Below are 19217 nucleotides of genomic sequence, written 5' to 3' on the forward strand. Positions count from 1 at the left end.
TGGTCCACTCTCCTGTGCATACTGGGATGCGGCCACATGTTCACAGAGGCTGTTGGGGGCAGAAAAATGGTTGCACATGTGGCCAATGGCATTGTGCAGGCACTTGGGGCAGCAGTTGTTGCCCTTCAAACAGCCCTATCTCCACCAAGACTGATGGTGCTGCAGGGCCGCAAGACCTGGCTGACTGCAGACCTGTCTGGGTCTGCTGTGTGTTCTCCTGCTGACTACAATCACAGTGCTGTGGATCCAGTTCAACCACCTGACTGGCCCCCATGTTCTCAGTGCGGTCTCCATCCAGGGTTGTTTCAAGGCATTTGGATGCCCCAAGCAAAAACATAACAGACTTAAACCTTCTGCAGTTTGAAAAATAAAAAGACAGACACACCTAATGGTTTGAAGAAAGTGAACAGCTGTTATATAATGCACTTAATTATCAGAGGTTATTTCTACCTTCCATTTGGTGGAAAGATTATCATGGTAGAATAGCTAGCATAGCAGAAAAGACATGCCACCTTTATTAAAACCAAAGGAATCCTTTTTTTCTGGATTCATGACTGAAACTCTGCTTCCTGGTTGCTGAGGGTTCATATTTTGTTGGTTGCAGGAATCACAAACCTGGCTGTGAGGGTCCCGCTTGAGGGGGATTCTGATAAAAGTCTCGTTGAACTTTCATTCATTGACCATCACAGAAATTAACTCTACTGTTGTCCTTTTTTCTCACCCTCCTCCTATTTTCTGAAACAGACTATTGGTAGTAAGCGGTCTATCAAAAAACCTGGAGATATCAGCCAACAGCATTTGATGAGGGAGATGAACCTGACCCCGCCACTAAACTTTCAAGATGGAAAAAAAAACACTTGAACAGGAGTAAAATGAAGTTCAAAATAACTTTTGACACTGATGTGATTCCATACTTGTCCCTCCTGCAGTTCTATCCATCCCTTGTCCTTTCCAGACTCCCCTCACCTCGACTTTGTGGTTATATTGGACCTTTTAATTTATACACGTGACACTGTGGACTGAAGAAATTAAATATCTGCATACAGTTTCAGAAACTGAATGTTGTTTTCGTCCATCTGCACTACTATCAGACTTCATCTCAACTCCCATAATTAATTTCACCTTGCCATGAGCACACTGATCAGTGTTCAGCTTTACAACTTATACAAGTGTGGGTGTACCTAAGCTCTTCCCTGAGGCAACCCTTCATTATCAATTTACATATTGCTGTCCCATGACTTTTGTCAACTCAGTGTACTTATTATTTCTATGAGTAAAGTTTATGTATCTGTGTTTCCTCATAGAGAGTCGCTCTGCAGGAAGCAGACGCTACAGACTGGCTGCAGTGGGTCTGGGTCTGCTGTGTGCTCTCCTGCTGACTGCCATCACAGTGCTGTGGATCCAGTTCAACCACCTGACTGCAGAGAGAGACCAGTTACAGGCAGAGAGAGACCAGTTACAGACCAGTTACACCAACCTGACTGCAGAGAGAGACCAGTTACAGACCAGTTACACCAAGCTGACTGCAGAGAGAGACCAGTTACAGACCAGTTACACCAACCTGACTGCAGAGAGAGACGGGCTCCAAAGAAGGTTTTCTGAACTGGGTTAGTGATTAATTGCAGCTTTTAATCACTTTATTAGGAACACCATTCTAACACTGGTTTGAGGTTAAACTGGTACAGAGTTGTGCCACTAAATAATTCCACATCGTTACACTATGGAGTTACATTTAAGCCACAAAGTGTTGTACTCGTAAAGAGCTATTAGAAGGTGTTCATCAAGTGCAAATAAACAGTCTAAGTGCATTCAGTTCCATATTCAGATGGAGTAATTTGTTTTTTTTTTGTCTACACTTCCACTTTTTATTCATTCGGATAATTTTTTTTAGTTTTCTACGTTCAAACTTTTATCAGTGTTGTTGCACTGAAACCAGAATCACAGCTTTCCATTAAATCTGTATCTTACCTGTAAATTCTGAATTGTACATTATTTCAGGTTAACTCACACATTTGTGTCTCATTTCTTTCTGGCAGCTCTGTTTCACATCTCTCAGAATCGTAATCATATAAACCAGAAAAAAGAGTTAAAATGTTTTACGGTGAAGAGCATCAAACATTTGTGACCCAGAAGTGACCACAGGTGTTTTCTCATAATGCATTGCTTTTGTGTTTCATCCATAGATAAAGCAGCTAGAGACGTGTGGATCTACTTCAGCTCCAGTCTTTACTACGTCTCTACTGAGAAGAAGAACTGGACTGAGAGCAGAAACGACTGCAAAAAGAGAGGATCAGACCTGGTGATCATCAACAGCAGAGTAGAACAAGTGAGAGAGAGAGAGAGAGAGAGAGAGAGAGAGAGAGAGAGAGAGAGAGAGAGATGTTTAAAACTGTTTAGTAATGTTTATCGCAGCAGTAAGAGTTTATTTAACTGTAAAGCACTGTACAACTACATACATTTTCTGACAGATTTTTGTTTCTACTCCCTCTGTTCATTTTTTTAGCTCCACTGATCATAAACACTGGGAAAACGTAAATCACGCATCGGATCTCAATGAAAGAAAGGTTGAGAAGACAAGTTAAAAATCTTCTCTGATATAAATTGTGTAATTAGTTGAGAACAAAATGAAAACAACCACTGAAATCATAGCCTCATCCACTTTCTGTGAAGATTGAAGAACAGGGTGAAAGTAGGATAATAAATTATGTAGAGAAATAGAGGGACTACTGTCTGTAATTATAGAACTACAGTGTCCTATATGATCAGTGCAGCTAATAAGACGGACTGTGGACTGTGTTTAAAACACAAATTCAGTGAAGAAGAGTCCAGTCAGAAGAACTGAGTTAGAAGAATATGATTAGAAGAACACAATTGAACACAGTTAGAAGAGCACAGTTAAGTGCTGTTGATCTCACGGGTTTCCTACAGGTGGAAGAGTGCTGGTTCTTATAGAATAATTTTAAATGCTCAAATGATGACATGTATTAAGTGTGTGTGTGTGTGGTTGTGTGAGAGGTGGGTTGTTGGAAATGTGTAAGCAGTTATTGTACTTCAACAGGTCTTCATTAACTCATTGAGAAAAGATCAGTGGGTTTGGATTGGTCTGAGTGGTGGTGAAACAGAGGGGGTCTGGAAATGGGTGGACGGATCAGAACTGATCACTGGGTAAGAGACTCCTGAACTGAACTCTGATCATGATGCAGTTACTGACTCTCACTCCTCACTGCTCTGATAAACACTCTGATACTCTCCTTCTCTCTGATAGGTTCTGGTACCCTGGAGAACCCAACAGTAATGGATATGAGGACTGTGTTTTTTACGGCTATGGGTCTGATCCTGTGAAGAAATGGGCTTCTTCTCCCTGTAATAACAGGTTTGTTTGGATCTGTGAAAAAAGATTATAAAGAGTAGATATTGTTTGAGAAGAGTTTATGTATTTCAGGATTCACTGCTACAGCTACAGCTAGTGATAATAACAGCCACACTTTTTCCTTCCTCTGTTTGATTTATTCTTTTTCTTTGCTCTGCCTTAAAGTAGATTTTTTTGTATGTCAATTAAATAAAATAATTTCAGAATATTCTTGAGGGGCTTTTTATCCCCTATCTTTTTAATAAAGGCAGTGAGAACTAGGACTTTTTGTAAGGGGAAAGTGTTCTTTTATATTTGCGTTTCTCTTCCACCAGTAGATAACTTTGTAGTGTTACAGTTTGGGGTGTTAGATTGTTTAAAGTTGTTTTAAGTGTATTTGCTTTGATGAACTCTTTCTTTTAGCTTTAGATGGTTATTAGCTGTAAACTGATTCCACTGTAAAGCAGTACATCACTGTATGTATAGTGACTTACAACATTTGTGGAATTACAGTAAACTGCAAAAAAATAAACTAAATGCAACATTTTCTGTGCATCTCTTTATTTGTTAGATAAATCCATTTACAGGTCATATTACAAAGTGAACTTATTACTTCATATTACATGGTACTGATTTCTGTTGTCAGAAAACGTTGAAATGGAATTATTAGTGTCTGAATAATGTCTGGTTTATATTCACAGAAAATTAAAGCCTGACTAAAGTTACTGTATATTTCAGAGAGCGTTCTGAAAACAGATCTTATAAACGTTAGCTTTCCCAACCCCCTTTAGTATGTTACCATAATAATTTTTTTACAATATATTATCATTAATTATTTGTTGCTCTCATCACTGAACTCGAGTTTAAAACAGGTGTTGTGTTGAATTCGCCCCGCCGCGAGATGAACCCCCTGTCGGCAGCGCATCCGATACTTCACTTAGGTATTCTACTGACTTTACTTTGGTTATTGTGACCAAAATAAATATTAATTCAATCCATTTAGTCATAATGGAAGGTCGTTATGTGGTGAATACATATTAAAATATCTGCAAAAAGAATTTTTAAAAACGATGTAAAAACATTACTTTACTGAATAATACCCGATCAAATACTTTATTGGACTTTATTGGTCAGCGCTGTGTTTTGCGTCTGACGTTTTTAAATTATTGCCAGAAAGCTGATGGAAAAAGAAAAGCTGATCAACAAACTAAATTTATAAACAAACTGATAATAATAATCTAGTCTTCATGGAAATTTGTCAGCTTGCTTCACCTTAATATTTTAATAGAATCAGATCATGCTTTTATAATCAGATCGTCCTATTATAATTAGTATGTGATTCAATGTTTTTTATTTTCATATAAACTAATAAACAATTTGTTGTGAAGTCTGAACTAGATTTCACTAGTCTGGTAATTTTGTTGATTTCACCATTGCTATAATAGCATTAAATAAGAAGTTTTTATAAACTAGCAACAAAAGGCTGTTTGAAATAATACAGCAATAATAAATAAATAATTGATTTTCTACGTGTTTTTTTTTGTCATGAACGATTCTGTTTTTTTTTAATTGCATTTTGTTGTCATTAATATTAATGGTATAGTATTTTATGTCAAAACAACAAAACATAACATGAGATAACCCATTAGGTCCAAACATTTTTGTACATTCCTTCTAATAAATGCATTTATCTACTTTAAACTGCTGACACAGATGTGCGAATGCTCAGCAGGTCTAGTCCACGTAGAGAAGGACAATAGTGTTCTGAATACACAGCTACTGAACATAACAATTTAATTCTTATTTTACCCGAGTTTCATCTTAAATTTGTGGGGCAAATTACCCAATCACCATTCAGATGAACTGCCCTTTTCTCTAGCAATGCTCGTCTCCAGCTGCAGTCAGTCCAGCATTACTACGCAGCCAACACACTTTTAGAGGAAATCACCAGATCCCCAGCTCTGATACATCAGCCAACAGACACCTGTGCTGATAACACACAACCACTTGTTCTCTCTCAGACTCTGGCTGCTGATGGTGATACAGCTACTCTGCTTTAGTTTAAACCCTTAAAACCTGTATAACTTCCTATGACAAGTAAATTAGCATCCAATTATACACAAGCTAATTAACATGAAGGTACACACTCAGCACAGCAGCAGCACAAACCATTCTCCTACCGTCTCTCTACAGCTGAACTGGTCCAGGTCCTCACTGAACCCCAAACCCAGCCTTTATCTCAGGGTGGAGCTTCTGAAAACCTTCATTAGAGCATCAATATCCAAACTGTACAAACTGTGACTGTGCTCATGTGCTGGATGTGTGATTATAATAATAAACAGGTTTTCAGAGACGCAGAGCAGAGAACCCTCTTTCAGATGAAGCGTCTCAGACTGAACGATCGAGACAAAGCTTTATGAAGTTTTCAGTTTCTGAGTAAACAGCGCTGGTTAGAGGATGGAGCTGAGACGTATCTGAGACTGTGTCTTTCTCACTGTTACACAGAGAATCGTGGCGGCTCCACCAGCAGAAACCCTTATTCACCCTCTAATCTGTATTTAATGCTACAATATTTTACTGTTAATTATTTTTACAATAAATTACTCCTTTATTTTTTTTTCAGATCTGTCCAGAGATACCACAAAGATTAATTAAATATTTTAATCTGTAATTTAACTGCAGACTGTGAATCATCGACCAGCCTCAGATCCAGCATTGAAGCTGCTGATTGGCTCCCTCTAGTGGAATTATCATGACGTCACACCCAAACTGAACGTGTTTCTAATGAGTTATAAGTTTTTTGTTTTCTGAATGGAACAGTTGATAGAGAAACAAACTGCTGCTGTTGATCAGTGTGAGAAACAGTGGATAAAACACTCATTAGAAATGTGGAGTGATGGATGAACTGGACTTTCAGAACCGTGCATATGAATATAAACAGAAACATACGAAGTTATACTCAAGTTATATTATATTATATTATATAAGAAGTACAGTTTATGAGGGTCAGAAGCAGCTTTGTTCATGAGCGTGAGAACAGCATTTACAATCAACCACACTGTCTAAAGAGGATGGCATTTGGTACCTAGTCATTTCCTGTATTAAAACCACTATTGTAGTTAAAGTAGGTGAGCGGTGCAGCACTGCTGTAGTGTTTCTACAGAGACGCAGTAATTCAGTGTTTCAGTCTTTTAGAGATTAGACATGTCTCTGAGTGTTTATGAGGATCTGATCTACTTTGAGGAGCTGAACAGAGCAGATAGAGACGAGATAACGGTGGTTATATATGAGAGTTCAGACGCTGTTAGAGGCCTCGACCCCGACACTGAGATGGAGGACTTGAAAAGGCATAAATGGACACAACAAGCAGGTACCATTACTAAATTTGTTGTATAATAGTAAAAGGCTGAGCTGTACTCTGTAGAAACTCTACTCTTTACAGAAGTGTTTTCTGGTGATAATAAAGAACAAGCAGCAGAATTACTACACTGTAGCTATCAGATCACCACTGTATTGTGTTGTAGAGAATATCAGTAAATCACAGGTTCTTGGGAAGTTCTCAGTAAACTCAGGTATCTCATACTGATAAAGGTGTAATTGACAGCAGTGACACATGTATGGTAGTTGTGTAAGAGTGTATGGTGCTGGTACAAGTGTATCAGACACTGGTTAAGATAAAGCCTACGAAAGAAAGGTTTTCAACCAAGAGGTCAGAAACCAGTGAAATGTGGGTGTGAGAAAGGTGGACTTGAACTTGTTAAATTATATACTTTTGTTTATTTTGGACCTGATGAACAGGAAGCAGTAGAGAGAGACACAAACACAGGGACCCAGTGAAATAAAACAGACGTTTATTGAATAAAGTTGCCCTCCACCACACCGAAACAAACCTAAATGAGCATTATAGCTCTTTAGCATTTTTTTTCACCAGGAAGTTGGCACCCCTGACCGGGGCCGAGGCGATGGGGTGGGCCCCTTTTGCCTTGCCCCATGATACCCTCTTCTAGAATTGTACCTACCAGGGTCAAATATAAGGCGTGCCCTGGTGTCTGGAGCTAAAAGCCAGAGCTAATGGTGAAAGGGTTACAAATATCCTGTCCTCCCACCCAGAGGTTCCTATACTGTTCCCTGAGGTAACCCTCCATGATCAATTTACCTACTGCTGTCCCATGACGTTTGATAAATCAGTGTATTTATTGTTTCTATGATTAAAGTTCATGTATCTGTGTTTCCTCATAGAGAGTCGCTCTGCAGGAAGCAGACGCTACAGACTGGCTGCAGTGGGTCTGGGTCTGCTGTGTGTTCTCCTGCTGACTGCCATCACAGTGCTGTGGATCCAGTTCAACCACCTGACTGCAGAGAGAGACCAGTTACAGACCAGTTACACCAACCTGACTGCAGAGAGAGACCAGTTACAGACCAGTTACACCAACCTGACTGCAGAGAGAGACCAGTTACAAGCAGAGAGAGACGGGCTCCAGAGGAGGTGTTTTGAACTGGGTTAGTGATTAATTGCAATTTTTAATTACTTTATTAGGAACACCATTCTAACACTGGTTTTGAGGTTGAACTGGGATAGATAGATAGATGGATGAATGGATGGATGGATGGATGTTGTGGTGTCCCAGTAAGTTAGTCAGTGATCCAGGTGACCAGGTGCATATCCAACTCCATCTTGAGCAGCTTGTCTCTAAGTAGTAGGGGCTGGATGGTGTTGAAGGCACTGGAGGCACCACCCCTCTTGTCCAGATGAGAGTGAGCTCTGTGCGGAAAATAGAGGATGGCGTCTTCCACTCCTACCTTCTCGCAGTACGCAAACTGCAGTGGGTCCTCAGCATGGTGGACCTGAGGTCTGAGGTGGTGCAGCAGCAGTCGCTCCATGGTCTTCATCACGTGAAATGTTAAAGTGATCGGCCTGTAGTCATTCAGCTCCTTTGGGTGTGCCTTCTTGGGAACAGGAGTGAGGCAGGTGGTCTTCCCTGTGGCAGGAACCCTCCCCAGACGCAGACTCAGGTTAAACACATGTTGGAGGAGCTCACCCTGTTGGACAGCACATGCCTTGAGCATTCTGGGGCACACTCTGTCCGGGCCAGCTGCCTTCCTGAGGTGACGTCTCCTCAGCTGTCTCCTGACTTGGTCTGCAGTAAAGGTTGATGAACTGGGGGAGCTGATTTGTCTGCCAGCTGATGGTGGTGTTGATGAAGATGGTGGAAGTGAGGGTAATAGTGGTGATGATGAGGAGGAGTGTGGAGTTGAGGGTTATGTTGTTGATGACAGAGATGGTGGAGGTCAGGGTGATGGTGGTGGTGATGACGGTGATGGTGGAGGTGAGGGTGATGGTGAACATGATGAAGATGGAGGTGAAAGTAATGGTAGTGATGACAGATGGTGGAGGTGAGGGTGATGGCTGATTGGCTGGAGGTCCTGGTGGTGGAGGTGAGGGTGATGGTGGTGATGATTAAGATGGTGGAGGTGAGGGTGATGGTGGTGATGACGGAGATGGTGGAGGTGAGGGTGGTGGTGGTGATGACGGTGATAGTGGAGGTGATGGTGGTGGTGATGACGGAGATGGTGGAGGTGAGGGTGATGGTGGACATGATGAAGATGGAGGTGAAAGTAATGGTAGTTATGACAGGTGGTGGAGGTGAGGGTGATGGTGGTGATGATTAAGATGGTGGAGGTGAGGGTGATGGTGGTGATGATTAAGATGGTGGAGGTGAGGGTGATGGTGGTGATGATTAAGATGGTGGAGGTGAGGGTGATGGTGGTGGTGATGACGGTGATGGTGGAGGTGAGGGTGATGGTGAACATGATGAAGATGGAGGTGAAAGTAATGGTAGTGATGACAGATGGTGGAGGTGAGGGTGATGGTGGTGATGATTAAGATGGTGGAGGTGAGGGTGATGGTGGTGATGATTAAGATGGTGGAGGTGAGGGTGATGGTGGTGATGATTAAGATGGTGGAGGTGAGGGTGATGGTGGCGATGACAGAGATGGTGGAGGTGAGGGTGGTGGTGGTGGTGATGACGGTGATAGTGGAGGTGATGGTGGTGGTGATGACGGAGATGGTGGAGGTGAGGGTGATGGTGGACATGATGAAGATGGAGGTGAAAGTAATGGTAGTGATGACAGATGGTGGAGGTGAGGGTGATGGCTGATTGGCTGGAGGTTCTGGTGGTGGCGGTGAGGGTGATGGTGGTGATGATTAAGATGGTGGAGGTGAGGGTGATGGTGGCGATGACGGAGATGGTGGTGGTGATGATGGTGTGGTAACTGCTGCAGGAAGAGAGGAGGAGTAGGGGGGTGGCGTTGGTGGTGACAGGGCGGTGGATGCTGCAGAAGGGTAGGAGGAGGGGGCAGCAGGAGCAGGACAGTCAAACCTGTTGTAAAAATGATTAAACCGATTTGCTCTGTCCTCCATCTACTGGATTACCGTTGTTATTCTTGCACCAGTAATGTTTTTCATCTCTGAAACCAGAATCACAACCGTAAAATGTTCCATTAAATCTGTATCTTACCTGTAAAGTCTGAATTGTAGATACGTTCTTTCAGGTTAACTCTGTGTTGTGTCTCATTTCTTTATGAGTTTTGGCAGCTCTGTATTACATCTCTCAGAATCGTAATCATATAGACCAGAGAAGAATGTTAAAAAGCAGTCGTGACCCAGAAGTGACCATATGTGTTTCATCCATAGATAAAGCAGCTAGAGACGGGTGGATCTACTTTAACTCCAGTCTTTACTACGTCTCTACTGAGAAGAGCTGGACTGAGAGCAGAAACGACTGCAGAAAGAGAGGATCAGACCTGGTGATCATCAACAGCAGAGAAGAACAGGTGAGAGAGAGAGAGAGAGTAAGTGTGTATTTACCTGTAAAACACTGTATAACTACTTACATATTATGACCACCTCCTTGTTTCTACACTCACTGTTCATTTTATTTGCTCCTCTCGTCATATAAATTGGTAACTCATTGGATCTCAACGAAAAAAAGGTTAAGAAGAGAAGTATGCACTTGCCTATTTTTGTTTAAATAACTATTGCACACTTTCTGTAAATCCTATAAACTTAATTTCACTTCTTAAATATCGCCGTGTTCGTCTGCTATATGATATATTTAACTAGTTGCTGATCTGAACATTTGAATAATTTAAAAAGGAAAATCATGAAAATGGTCAGGGGTGCCCAAACTTTTTTATACCACTGTACATTCCCAGAAGGTCTCAGTTGGATTGAGGTCTGGGGAACAGTTAATGCCATCTATGCCTTTATTATTCAGGAACTGCCCACACACTCTGTCCACCTGAGGCCCCACACTGTCCATTTATAGGGCTCTGGCAGTGCTCCTCATGGTCCTCCTCAGATAAAGGAGCAGCTACCAGCTCTTCGTGGGTTCTGTTATCTCTTCCATTCTCTTGAGACTATGCTGGGAGACACAGCAAACATTTTTGTGAGAGGTGGGTTGTTGGATATGTGTAAGCAGTTATTGTACTTCAACAGGTCTTCATTAACACATTGAGAAAAGGTCAGTGGGTTTGGATTGGTCTGAGTGACGGTGAAACAGAGGGGGTCTGGAAATGGGTGGACGGATCAGAACTGATCACTGGGTAAGAGACTCCTGAACTGAACTCTGATCATGATGCAGTTACTGACTCTCACTCCTCACTGCTCTGATAAACACTCTGATACTCTCCTTCTCTCTGATAGGTTCTGGAGACCTGGAGAACCCAACAGTAATGGAGATGAGGACTGTGTTACAACTGACATTGGTTCTGATCCTGTGAATAACTGGAATGACTATCCCTGTAATCGTCAGTTGGTTTGGATCTGTGAAAAGAGAATATAAAGAGTAGAATTTGTGTGAGAAGTGTGTAATATTACCTTTTTGTTACTCCTGAATAACTTCTCTTTTTAAAAGTGTTTAATTAAATAAAGACAAAAACAAGAATCTGCTGAAAACAGGAGTGTTCTATAAAGACTCATTTCACTGTTATTCATTCTGATTAATCTTAGTCATACACAGTTTTTACTTTTAGTGAAAATCTCAATCACAAATATTGTGAGGGTGATGCAGTTACTAAATATAAATGCATTCTTTAGCACTCACATTCTCAGATCCAGCATTTAAGCTGCTGATTGGTTCCCTCTAGTGGATTTATCATGACGTCACACCCAAACTCAACCTGTTTCTTATCCTGACTGAAGATCCTGACAGGATTATGAAACTCTGAGCAAATACTGGATTTTCAGAGCTCAGTTTAGTGAATATGTTTCTCTCAGTTTTCTGAATGGAACAGTTGATGTCTTCAGTTCATCTATGAGAGAGAATCAAACTGCTGCTGCTGATCAGTGTGAGAAACAGTGGATAAAACACGCATTAGAAATGTTGAGTGATGGATGAACTGGACGTTCAGAACTGTGTATGGAAATATAAACACAAACATACATAAAGAAGTTATGTGTTGTGATCTCATAAATGTAGTAGTGTATGAGAGATTAAGATCAGCTTTAATAAAGAGCAGGTGGGCTCTGCTGTTTTCACACCTTAAGCTCACACAGGAAACTATACGAGCCACTTGACCACTTCCTTTATTTCAGTTAAAGTAGGCGAGAGGTGCAGCACTGCTGTAGTGTTTCTACAGAGACGCAGTAATTCAGTGTTTCAGTCTTTTAGAGATTAGACATGTCTCTGAGTGTTTATGATGATGTGATTGGATTTGGGGAGATGAACAGAGGAGATAAAGTGGAGATGGTGGTGGATATCTACGAGAGTGCAGACGCTGTTAGAGGTCATGACCCCAACACAGAGATGGAGGACACCAACACAATGAGGATCCTGAAGACACAACAAGCAGGTACCATTACTAATTACTGATTACTGATAAGTGTACTTGACAGCAGTTACACATGTATGGTAGTGGTGTAAGAGTGTGCAGGGTGCTGGAACAAGTGTATCAGACACCAGTGTCACTGCTTGGTTAAGAAAAGCCTACAAAAGAAAGGTTTCCAACCAAGAGGCCTTCTTAGGTCAGGAACCAGTGAAATGTGGGTGTGAGAAAGTTGGACTCTATTAACTTGTTAAATTATATACTTTAGCATTGTTTATTTTGTACTGTATGGGGATAAGCATGCACCCATTTAGACCTGATAAACAGGAAGTAGTAGAGAGAGACACAAACACAGAGACTCACTAAACTCAAATGTACGTTTATTGCATTAAGTTAAGTTGCCCTCCACCACACCCAAATAAACTTACAGGGCTAAACCCCCTGATTTTAGGTGACTCAAATTTGGAAAAGGCTAAAAAATGTAAGGGGTTGTTTGGGAGGGGTACTGGGTGATGTATGGGTTTAGAGACAGGGCAGGAGGGAGAGCTGATTGGCAGAGCTGCAGCAGTTTGCCTCTGATAGCGGTGAGATGCAGGGGGTGGAATTATTGATTGACTGATCTGCACATTATGATGTATCTGTATACCAAAGTATGCTGACACATCATCCTCACCTATAGCACAGTTGAACCTGAGAGGGCGCTGCAGTGAAAATGAAATAGTCCTAGCTTATACTGTGTATCAGGAAAGTGAGTACACTCCTCACATTTCTGCAGATATTTAAATATATCTTTTAATGGGACAACACTGACAAAAGGACTCTTTGAAACAGTGAAAAATAGTCTGTGGGTAGCTTATATAACAGTGTTAATTTATACTTCCTTCAAAATAACTCAATATACAGCCATTCTATAGCAAGTCTAAAGTACCGGCAACACAAGTGAGTACACCCCTAAGAGACTACACCAGAAATGTCCAAATTTAGCACTAATTGTCATTTTCCCTCCAAAAATCATTTGACTCTTTAGTGTTACTAGGTCTCAGGTGTGCACAGGGAGCAGGTGTGTTCAATTTGGTAGTACAGCTCTCACACTCTCTCATACTGGTCACTGAATGTTTCAACATGGCACCTCATGGCAAAGAACTCTCTGAGGATCTTAAAAGACAAATTGTTGCACTAAAGATGGCCAAGGCTAACCTGAAGCTGAGCTGCAGCCCAGTGGCCAAAATCATCCAGCATTTTAAAAGAGCAAGGTCCACTCAGAACAGACCTCGCGTTGGTCATCCAAAGAAGCACATGCTCAGCGTCATGTCCTAATGTTGTCATCTTTGAAAGATAGGTGTGTAGGAGTGCTGTCAGCTTTGCTGCAGAGATTGAAGAAGTGGGGGTTCAGACTGTCAGTGCTCAGATCTTACGCTGCACAGTACATCAAATTGGTTGTCACCCCAGAAGAAAACCTCTTCTGAAGTCTGTACAGAAGAAAGCTTGCAAACAGTTTGCTGAATACATGTCAACAAAGGACATGGATTACTGGAACCATATCCTGTGGTCTGATGAGACCAAGATTAATTCATTTGGTTGGTCAAATGGTCTCAAGCATGTGTGGCTGCAATCAAGTAAGGAGTACAAAGATAAGTATCTCAAGCCTACAGTCAAGCATGGTGGTGGGAATGCCATGGTCTGGGGCTGCATGAGTGCAGCAGGTGTTGGGGAGTTACATTTCATTGAGGGACACATGCACTCCAATATGTGCTGTGAAATCTCTCGCTTTTCCCTGTTGCACTACCCTCTTCTAAGATTTCAGCCTGGTGTCTGGTCTCTGGAGCTGAAAGCTAGAGGCAAATGTGATGAGGTAATGAATGTCCTGTCCTGGTCCACTCTCCTGTGCATACTGGGATGCGGCCACATGTTCACAGAGGCTGTTGGGGGCAGAAAAATGGTTGCACATGTGGCCAATGGCATTGTGCAGGCACTTGGGGCAGCAGTTGTTGCCCTTCAAACAGCCCTATCTCCACCAAGACTGATGGTGCTGCAGGGCCGCAAGACCTGGCTGACTGCAGACCTGTCTGGGTCTGCTGTGTGTTCTCCTGCTGACTACAATCACAGTGCTGTGGATCCAGTTCAACCACCTGACTGGCCCCCATGTTCTCAGTGCGGTCTCCATCCAGGGTTGTTTCAAGGCATTTGGATGCCCCAAGCAAAAACATAACAGACTTAAACCTTCTGCAGTTTGAAAAATAAAAAGACAGACACACCTAATGGTTTGAAGAAAGTGAACAGCTGTTATATAATGCACTTAATTATCAGAGGTTATTTCTACCTTCCATTTGGTGGAAAGATTATCATGGTAGAATAGCTAGCATAGCAGAAAAGACATGCCACCTTTATTAAAACCAAAGGAATCCTTTTTTTCTGGATTCATGACTGAAACTCTGCTTCCTGGTTGCTGAGGGTTCATATTTTGTTGGTTGCAGGAATCACAAACCTGGCTGTGAGGGTCCCGCTTGAGGGGGATTCTGATAAAAGTCTCGTTGAACTTTCATTCATTGACCATCACAGAAATTAACTCTACTGTTGTCCTTTTTTCTCACCCTCCTCCTATTTTCTGAAACAGACTATTGGTAGTAAGCGGTCTATCAAAAAACCTGGAGATATCAGCCAACAGCATTTGATGAGGGAGATGAACCTGACCCCGCCACTAAACTTTCAAGATGGAAAAAAAAACACTTGAACAGGAGTAAAATGAAGTTCAAAATAACTTTTGACACTGATGTGATTCCATACTTGTCCCTCCTGCAGTTCTATCCATCCCTTGTCCTTTCCAGACTCCCCTCACCTCGACTTTGTGGTTATATTGGACCTTTTAATTTATACACGTGACACTGTGGACTGAAGAAATTAAATATCTGCATACAGTTTCAGAAACTGAATGTTGTTTTCGTCCATCTGCACTACTATCAGACTTCATCTCAACTCCCATAATTAATTTCACCTTGCCATGAGCACACTGATCAGTGTTCAGCTTTACAACTTATACAAGTGTGGGTGTACCTAAGCTCTTCCCTGAGGCAACCCTTCATTATCAATTTACATATTGCTGTCCCATGACTTTTGTCAACTCAGTGTACTTATTATTTCTATGAGTAAAGTTTATGTATCTGTGTTTCCTCATAGAGAGTCGCTCTGCAGGAAGCAGACGCTACAGACTGGCTGCAGTGGGTCTGGGTCTGCTGTGTGCTCTCCTGCTGACTGCCATCACAGTGCTGTGGATCCAGTTCAACCACCTGACTGCAGAGAGAGACCAGTTACAGGCAGAGAGAGACCAGTTACAGACCAGTTACACCAACCTGACTGCAGAGAGAGACCAGTTACAGACCAGTTACACCAAGCTGACTGCAGAGAGAGACCAGTTACAGACCAGTTACACCAACCTGACTGCAGAGAGAGACGGGCTCCAAAGAAGGTTTTCTGAACTGGGTTAGTGATTAATTGCAGCTTTTAATCACTTTATTAGGAACACCATTCTAACACTGGTTTGAGGTTAAACTGGTACAGAGTTGTGCCACTAAATAATTCCACATCGTTACACTATGGAGTTACATTTAAGCCACAAAGTGTTGTACTCGTAAAGAGCTATTAGAAGGTGTTCATCAAGTGCAAATAAACAGTCTAAGTGCATTCAGTTCCATATTCAGATGGAGTAATTTGTTTTTTTTTTGTCTACACTTCCACTTTTTATTCATTCGGATAATTTTTTTTAGTTTTCTACGTTCAAACTTTTATCAGTGTTGTTGCACTGAAACCAGAATCACAGCTTTCCATTAAATCTGTATCTTACCTGTAAATTCTGAATTGTACATTATTTCAGGTTAACTCACACATTTGTGTCTCATTTCTTTCTGGCAGCTCTGTTTCACATCTCTCAGAATCGTAATCATATAAACCAGAAAAAAGAGTTAAAATGTTTTACGGTGAAGAGCATCAAACATTTGTGACCCAGAAGTGACCACAGGTGTTTTCTCATAATGCATTGCTTTTGTGTTTCATCCATAGATAAAGCAGCTAGAGACGTGTGGATCTACTTCAGCTCCAGTCTTTACTACGTCTCTACTGAGAAGAAGAACTGGACTGAGAGCAGAAACGACTGCAAAAAGAGAGGATCAGACCTGGTGATCATCAACAGCAGAGTAGAACAAGTGAGAGAGAGAGAGAGAGAGAGAGAGAGAGAGAGAGAGAGAGAGAGAGAGATGTTTAAAACTGTTTAGTAATGTTTATCGCAGCAGTAAGAGTTTATTTAACTGTAAAGCACTGTACAACTACATACATTTTCTGACAGATTTTTGTTTCTACTCCCTCTGTTCATTTTTTTAGCTCCACTGATCATAAACACTGGGAAAACGTAAATCACGCATCGGATCTCAATGAAAGAAAGGTTGAGAAGACAAGTTAAAAATCTTCTCTGATATAAATTGTGTAATTAGTTGAGAACAAAATGAAAACAACCACTGAAATCATAGCCTCATCCACTTTCTGTGAAGATTGAAGAACAGGGTGAAAGTAGGATAATAAATTATGTAGAGAAATAGAGGGACTACTGTCTGTAATGATAGAACTACAGTGTCCTATATGATCAGTGCAGCTAATAAGACGGACTGTGGACTGTGTTTAAAACACAAATTCAGTGAAGAAGAGTCCAGTCAGAAGAACTGAGTTAGAAGAATATGATTAGAAGAACACAATTGAACACAGTTAGAAGAGCACAGTTAAGTGCTGTTGATCTCACGGGTTTCCTACAGGTGGAAGAGTGCTGGTTCTTATAGAATAATTTTAAATGCTCAAATGATGACATGTATTAAGTGTGTGTGTGTGTGGTTGTGTGAGAGGTGGGTTGTTGGAAATGTGTAAGCAGTTATTGTACTTCAACAGGTCTTCATTAACTCATTGAGAAAAGATCAGTGGGTTTGGATTGGTCTGAGTGGTGGTGAAACAGAGGGGGTCTGGAAATGGGTGGACGGATCAGAACTGATCACTGGGTAAGAGACTCCTGAACTGAACTCTGATCATGATGCAGTTACTGACTCTCACTCCTCACTGCTCTGATAAACACTCTGATACTCTCCTTCTCTCTGATAGGTTCTGGTACCCTGGAGAACCTGGCTTTTCCAGTAACTGTGTTGTATACGACTATGGGTCTGATCCTGTGAAGAAATGGGCTTCTTCTCCCTGTAATAACAGGTTTGTTTGGATCTGTGAAAAAAGATTATAAAGAGTAGATATTGTTTGAGAAGAGTTTATGTATTTCAGGATTCACTGCTACAGCTACAGCTAGTGATAATAACAGCCACACTTTTTCCTTCCTCTGTTTGATTTATTCTTTTTCTTTGCTCTGCCTTAAAGTAGATTTTTTTGTATGTCAATTAAATAAAATAATTTCAGAATATTCTTGAGGGGCTTTTTATCCCCTATCTTTTTAATAAAGGCAGTGAGAACTAGGACTTTTTGTAAGGGGAAAGTGTTCTTTTATATTTGCGTTTCTCTTCCACCAGTAGATAACTTTGTAGTGTTACAGTTTGGGGTGTTAGATTGTTTAAAGTTGTTTTAAGTGTATTTGCTTTGATGAACTCTTTCTTTTAGCTTTAGATGGTTATTAGCTGTAAACTGATTCCACTGTAAAGCAGTACATCACTGTATGTATAGTGACTTACAACATTTGTGGAATTACAGTAAACTGCAAAAAAATAAACTAAATGCAACATTTTCTGTGCATCTCTTTATTTGTTAGATAAATCCATTTACAGGTCATATTACAAAGTGAACTTATTACTTCATATTACATGGTACTGATTTCTGTTGTCAGAAAACGTTGAAATGGAATTATTAGTGTCTGAATAATGTCTGGTTTATATTCACAGAAAATTAAAGCCTGACTAAAGTTACTGTATATTTCAGAGAGCGTTCTGAAAACAGATCTTATAAACGTTAGCTTTCCCAACCCCCTTTAGTATGTTACCATAATAATTTTTTTACAATATATTATCATTAATTATTTGTTGCTCTCATCACTGAACTTGAGTTTAAAACAGGTGTTGTGTTGAATTCGCCCCGCCGCGAGATGAACCCCCTGTCGGCAGCGCATCCGATACTTCACTTAGGTATTCTACTGACTTTACTTTGGTTATTGTGACCAAAATAAATATTAATTCAATCCATTTAGTCATAATGGAAGGTCGTTATGTGGTGAATACATATTAAAATATCTGCAAAAAGAATTTTTAAAAACTATGTAAAAACATTACTTTACTGAATAATACCCGATCAAATACTTTATTGGACTTTATTGGTCAGCGCTGTGTTTTGCGTCTGACGTTTTTAAATTATTGCCAGAAAGCTGATGGAAAAAGAAAAGCTGATCAACAAACTAAATTTATAAACAAACTGATAATAATAATCTAGTCTTCATGGAAATTTGTCAGCTTGCTTCACCTTAATATTTTAATAGAATCAGATCATGCTTTTATAATCAGATCGTCCTATTATAATTAGTATGTGATTCAATGTTTTTTATTTTCATATAAACTAATAAACAATTTGTTGTGAAGTCTGAACTAGATTTCACTAGTCTGGTAATTTTGTTGATTTCACCATTGCTATAATAGCATTAAATAAGAAGTTTTTATAAACTAGCAACAAAAGGCTGTTTGAAATAATACAGCAATAATAAATAAATAATTGATTTTCTACGTGTTTTTTTTTGTCATGAACGATTCTGTTTTTTTTTAATTGCATTTTGTTGTCATTAATATTAATGGTATAGTATTTTATGTCAAAACAACAAAACATAACATGAGATAACCCATTAGGTCCAAACATTTTTGTACATTCCTTCTAATAAATGCATTTATCTACTTTAAACTGCTGACACAGATGTGCGAATGCTCAGCAGGTCTAGTCCACGTAGAGAAGGACAATAGTGTTCTGAATACACAGCTACTGAACATAACAATTTAATTCTTATTTTACCCGAGTTTCATCTTAAATTTGT

General features: G+C 40.4%; 1 protein-coding gene across 1 annotated transcript; it reads left to right on the plus strand.

The window, feature by feature from the left end:
* The first annotated feature begins 36 nt into the window (after positions 1-36).
* On the plus strand, positions 37-17379 carry LOC125787879 (C-type lectin domain family 12 member B-like). Its single transcript, XM_049472694.1, has 6 exons — positions 37-207; positions 1280-1593; positions 7731-7837; positions 10050-10178; positions 16229-16357; positions 17309-17379. The coding sequence occupies exons 1-6, from the start codon at positions 37-39 to the stop codon at positions 17377-17379; spliced, it is 921 nt and encodes a 306-aa protein (XP_049328651.1).
* The last annotated feature ends 1838 nt before the right edge of the window (positions 17380-19217 follow it).

The sequence above is a fragment of the Astyanax mexicanus genome, chromosome 25, assembly GCF_023375975.1.
Source record: "Astyanax mexicanus isolate ESR-SI-001 chromosome 25, AstMex3_surface, whole genome shotgun sequence".
Classification (NCBI taxonomy): domain Eukaryota; kingdom Metazoa; phylum Chordata; class Actinopteri; order Characiformes; family Acestrorhamphidae; genus Astyanax; species Astyanax mexicanus.

Bases quoted from the DNA above. Each gene is read 5' to 3' on its own strand.
- LOC125787879 (XM_049472694.1), top strand. From the start codon at position 37: ATGTTCACAGAGGCTGTTGGGGGCAGAAAAATGGTTGCACATGTGGCC. The intron at 7,838-10,049 runs GTTTTGAACTGG...CCATAGATAAAG, and splicing joins AGACGGGCTCCAGAGGAGGT to CAGCTAGAGACGGGTGGATC. The intron at 10,179-16,228 runs AACAGGTGAGAG...TTTCATCCATAG, and splicing joins GATCATCAACAGCAGAGAAG to ATAAAGCAGCTAGAGACGTG.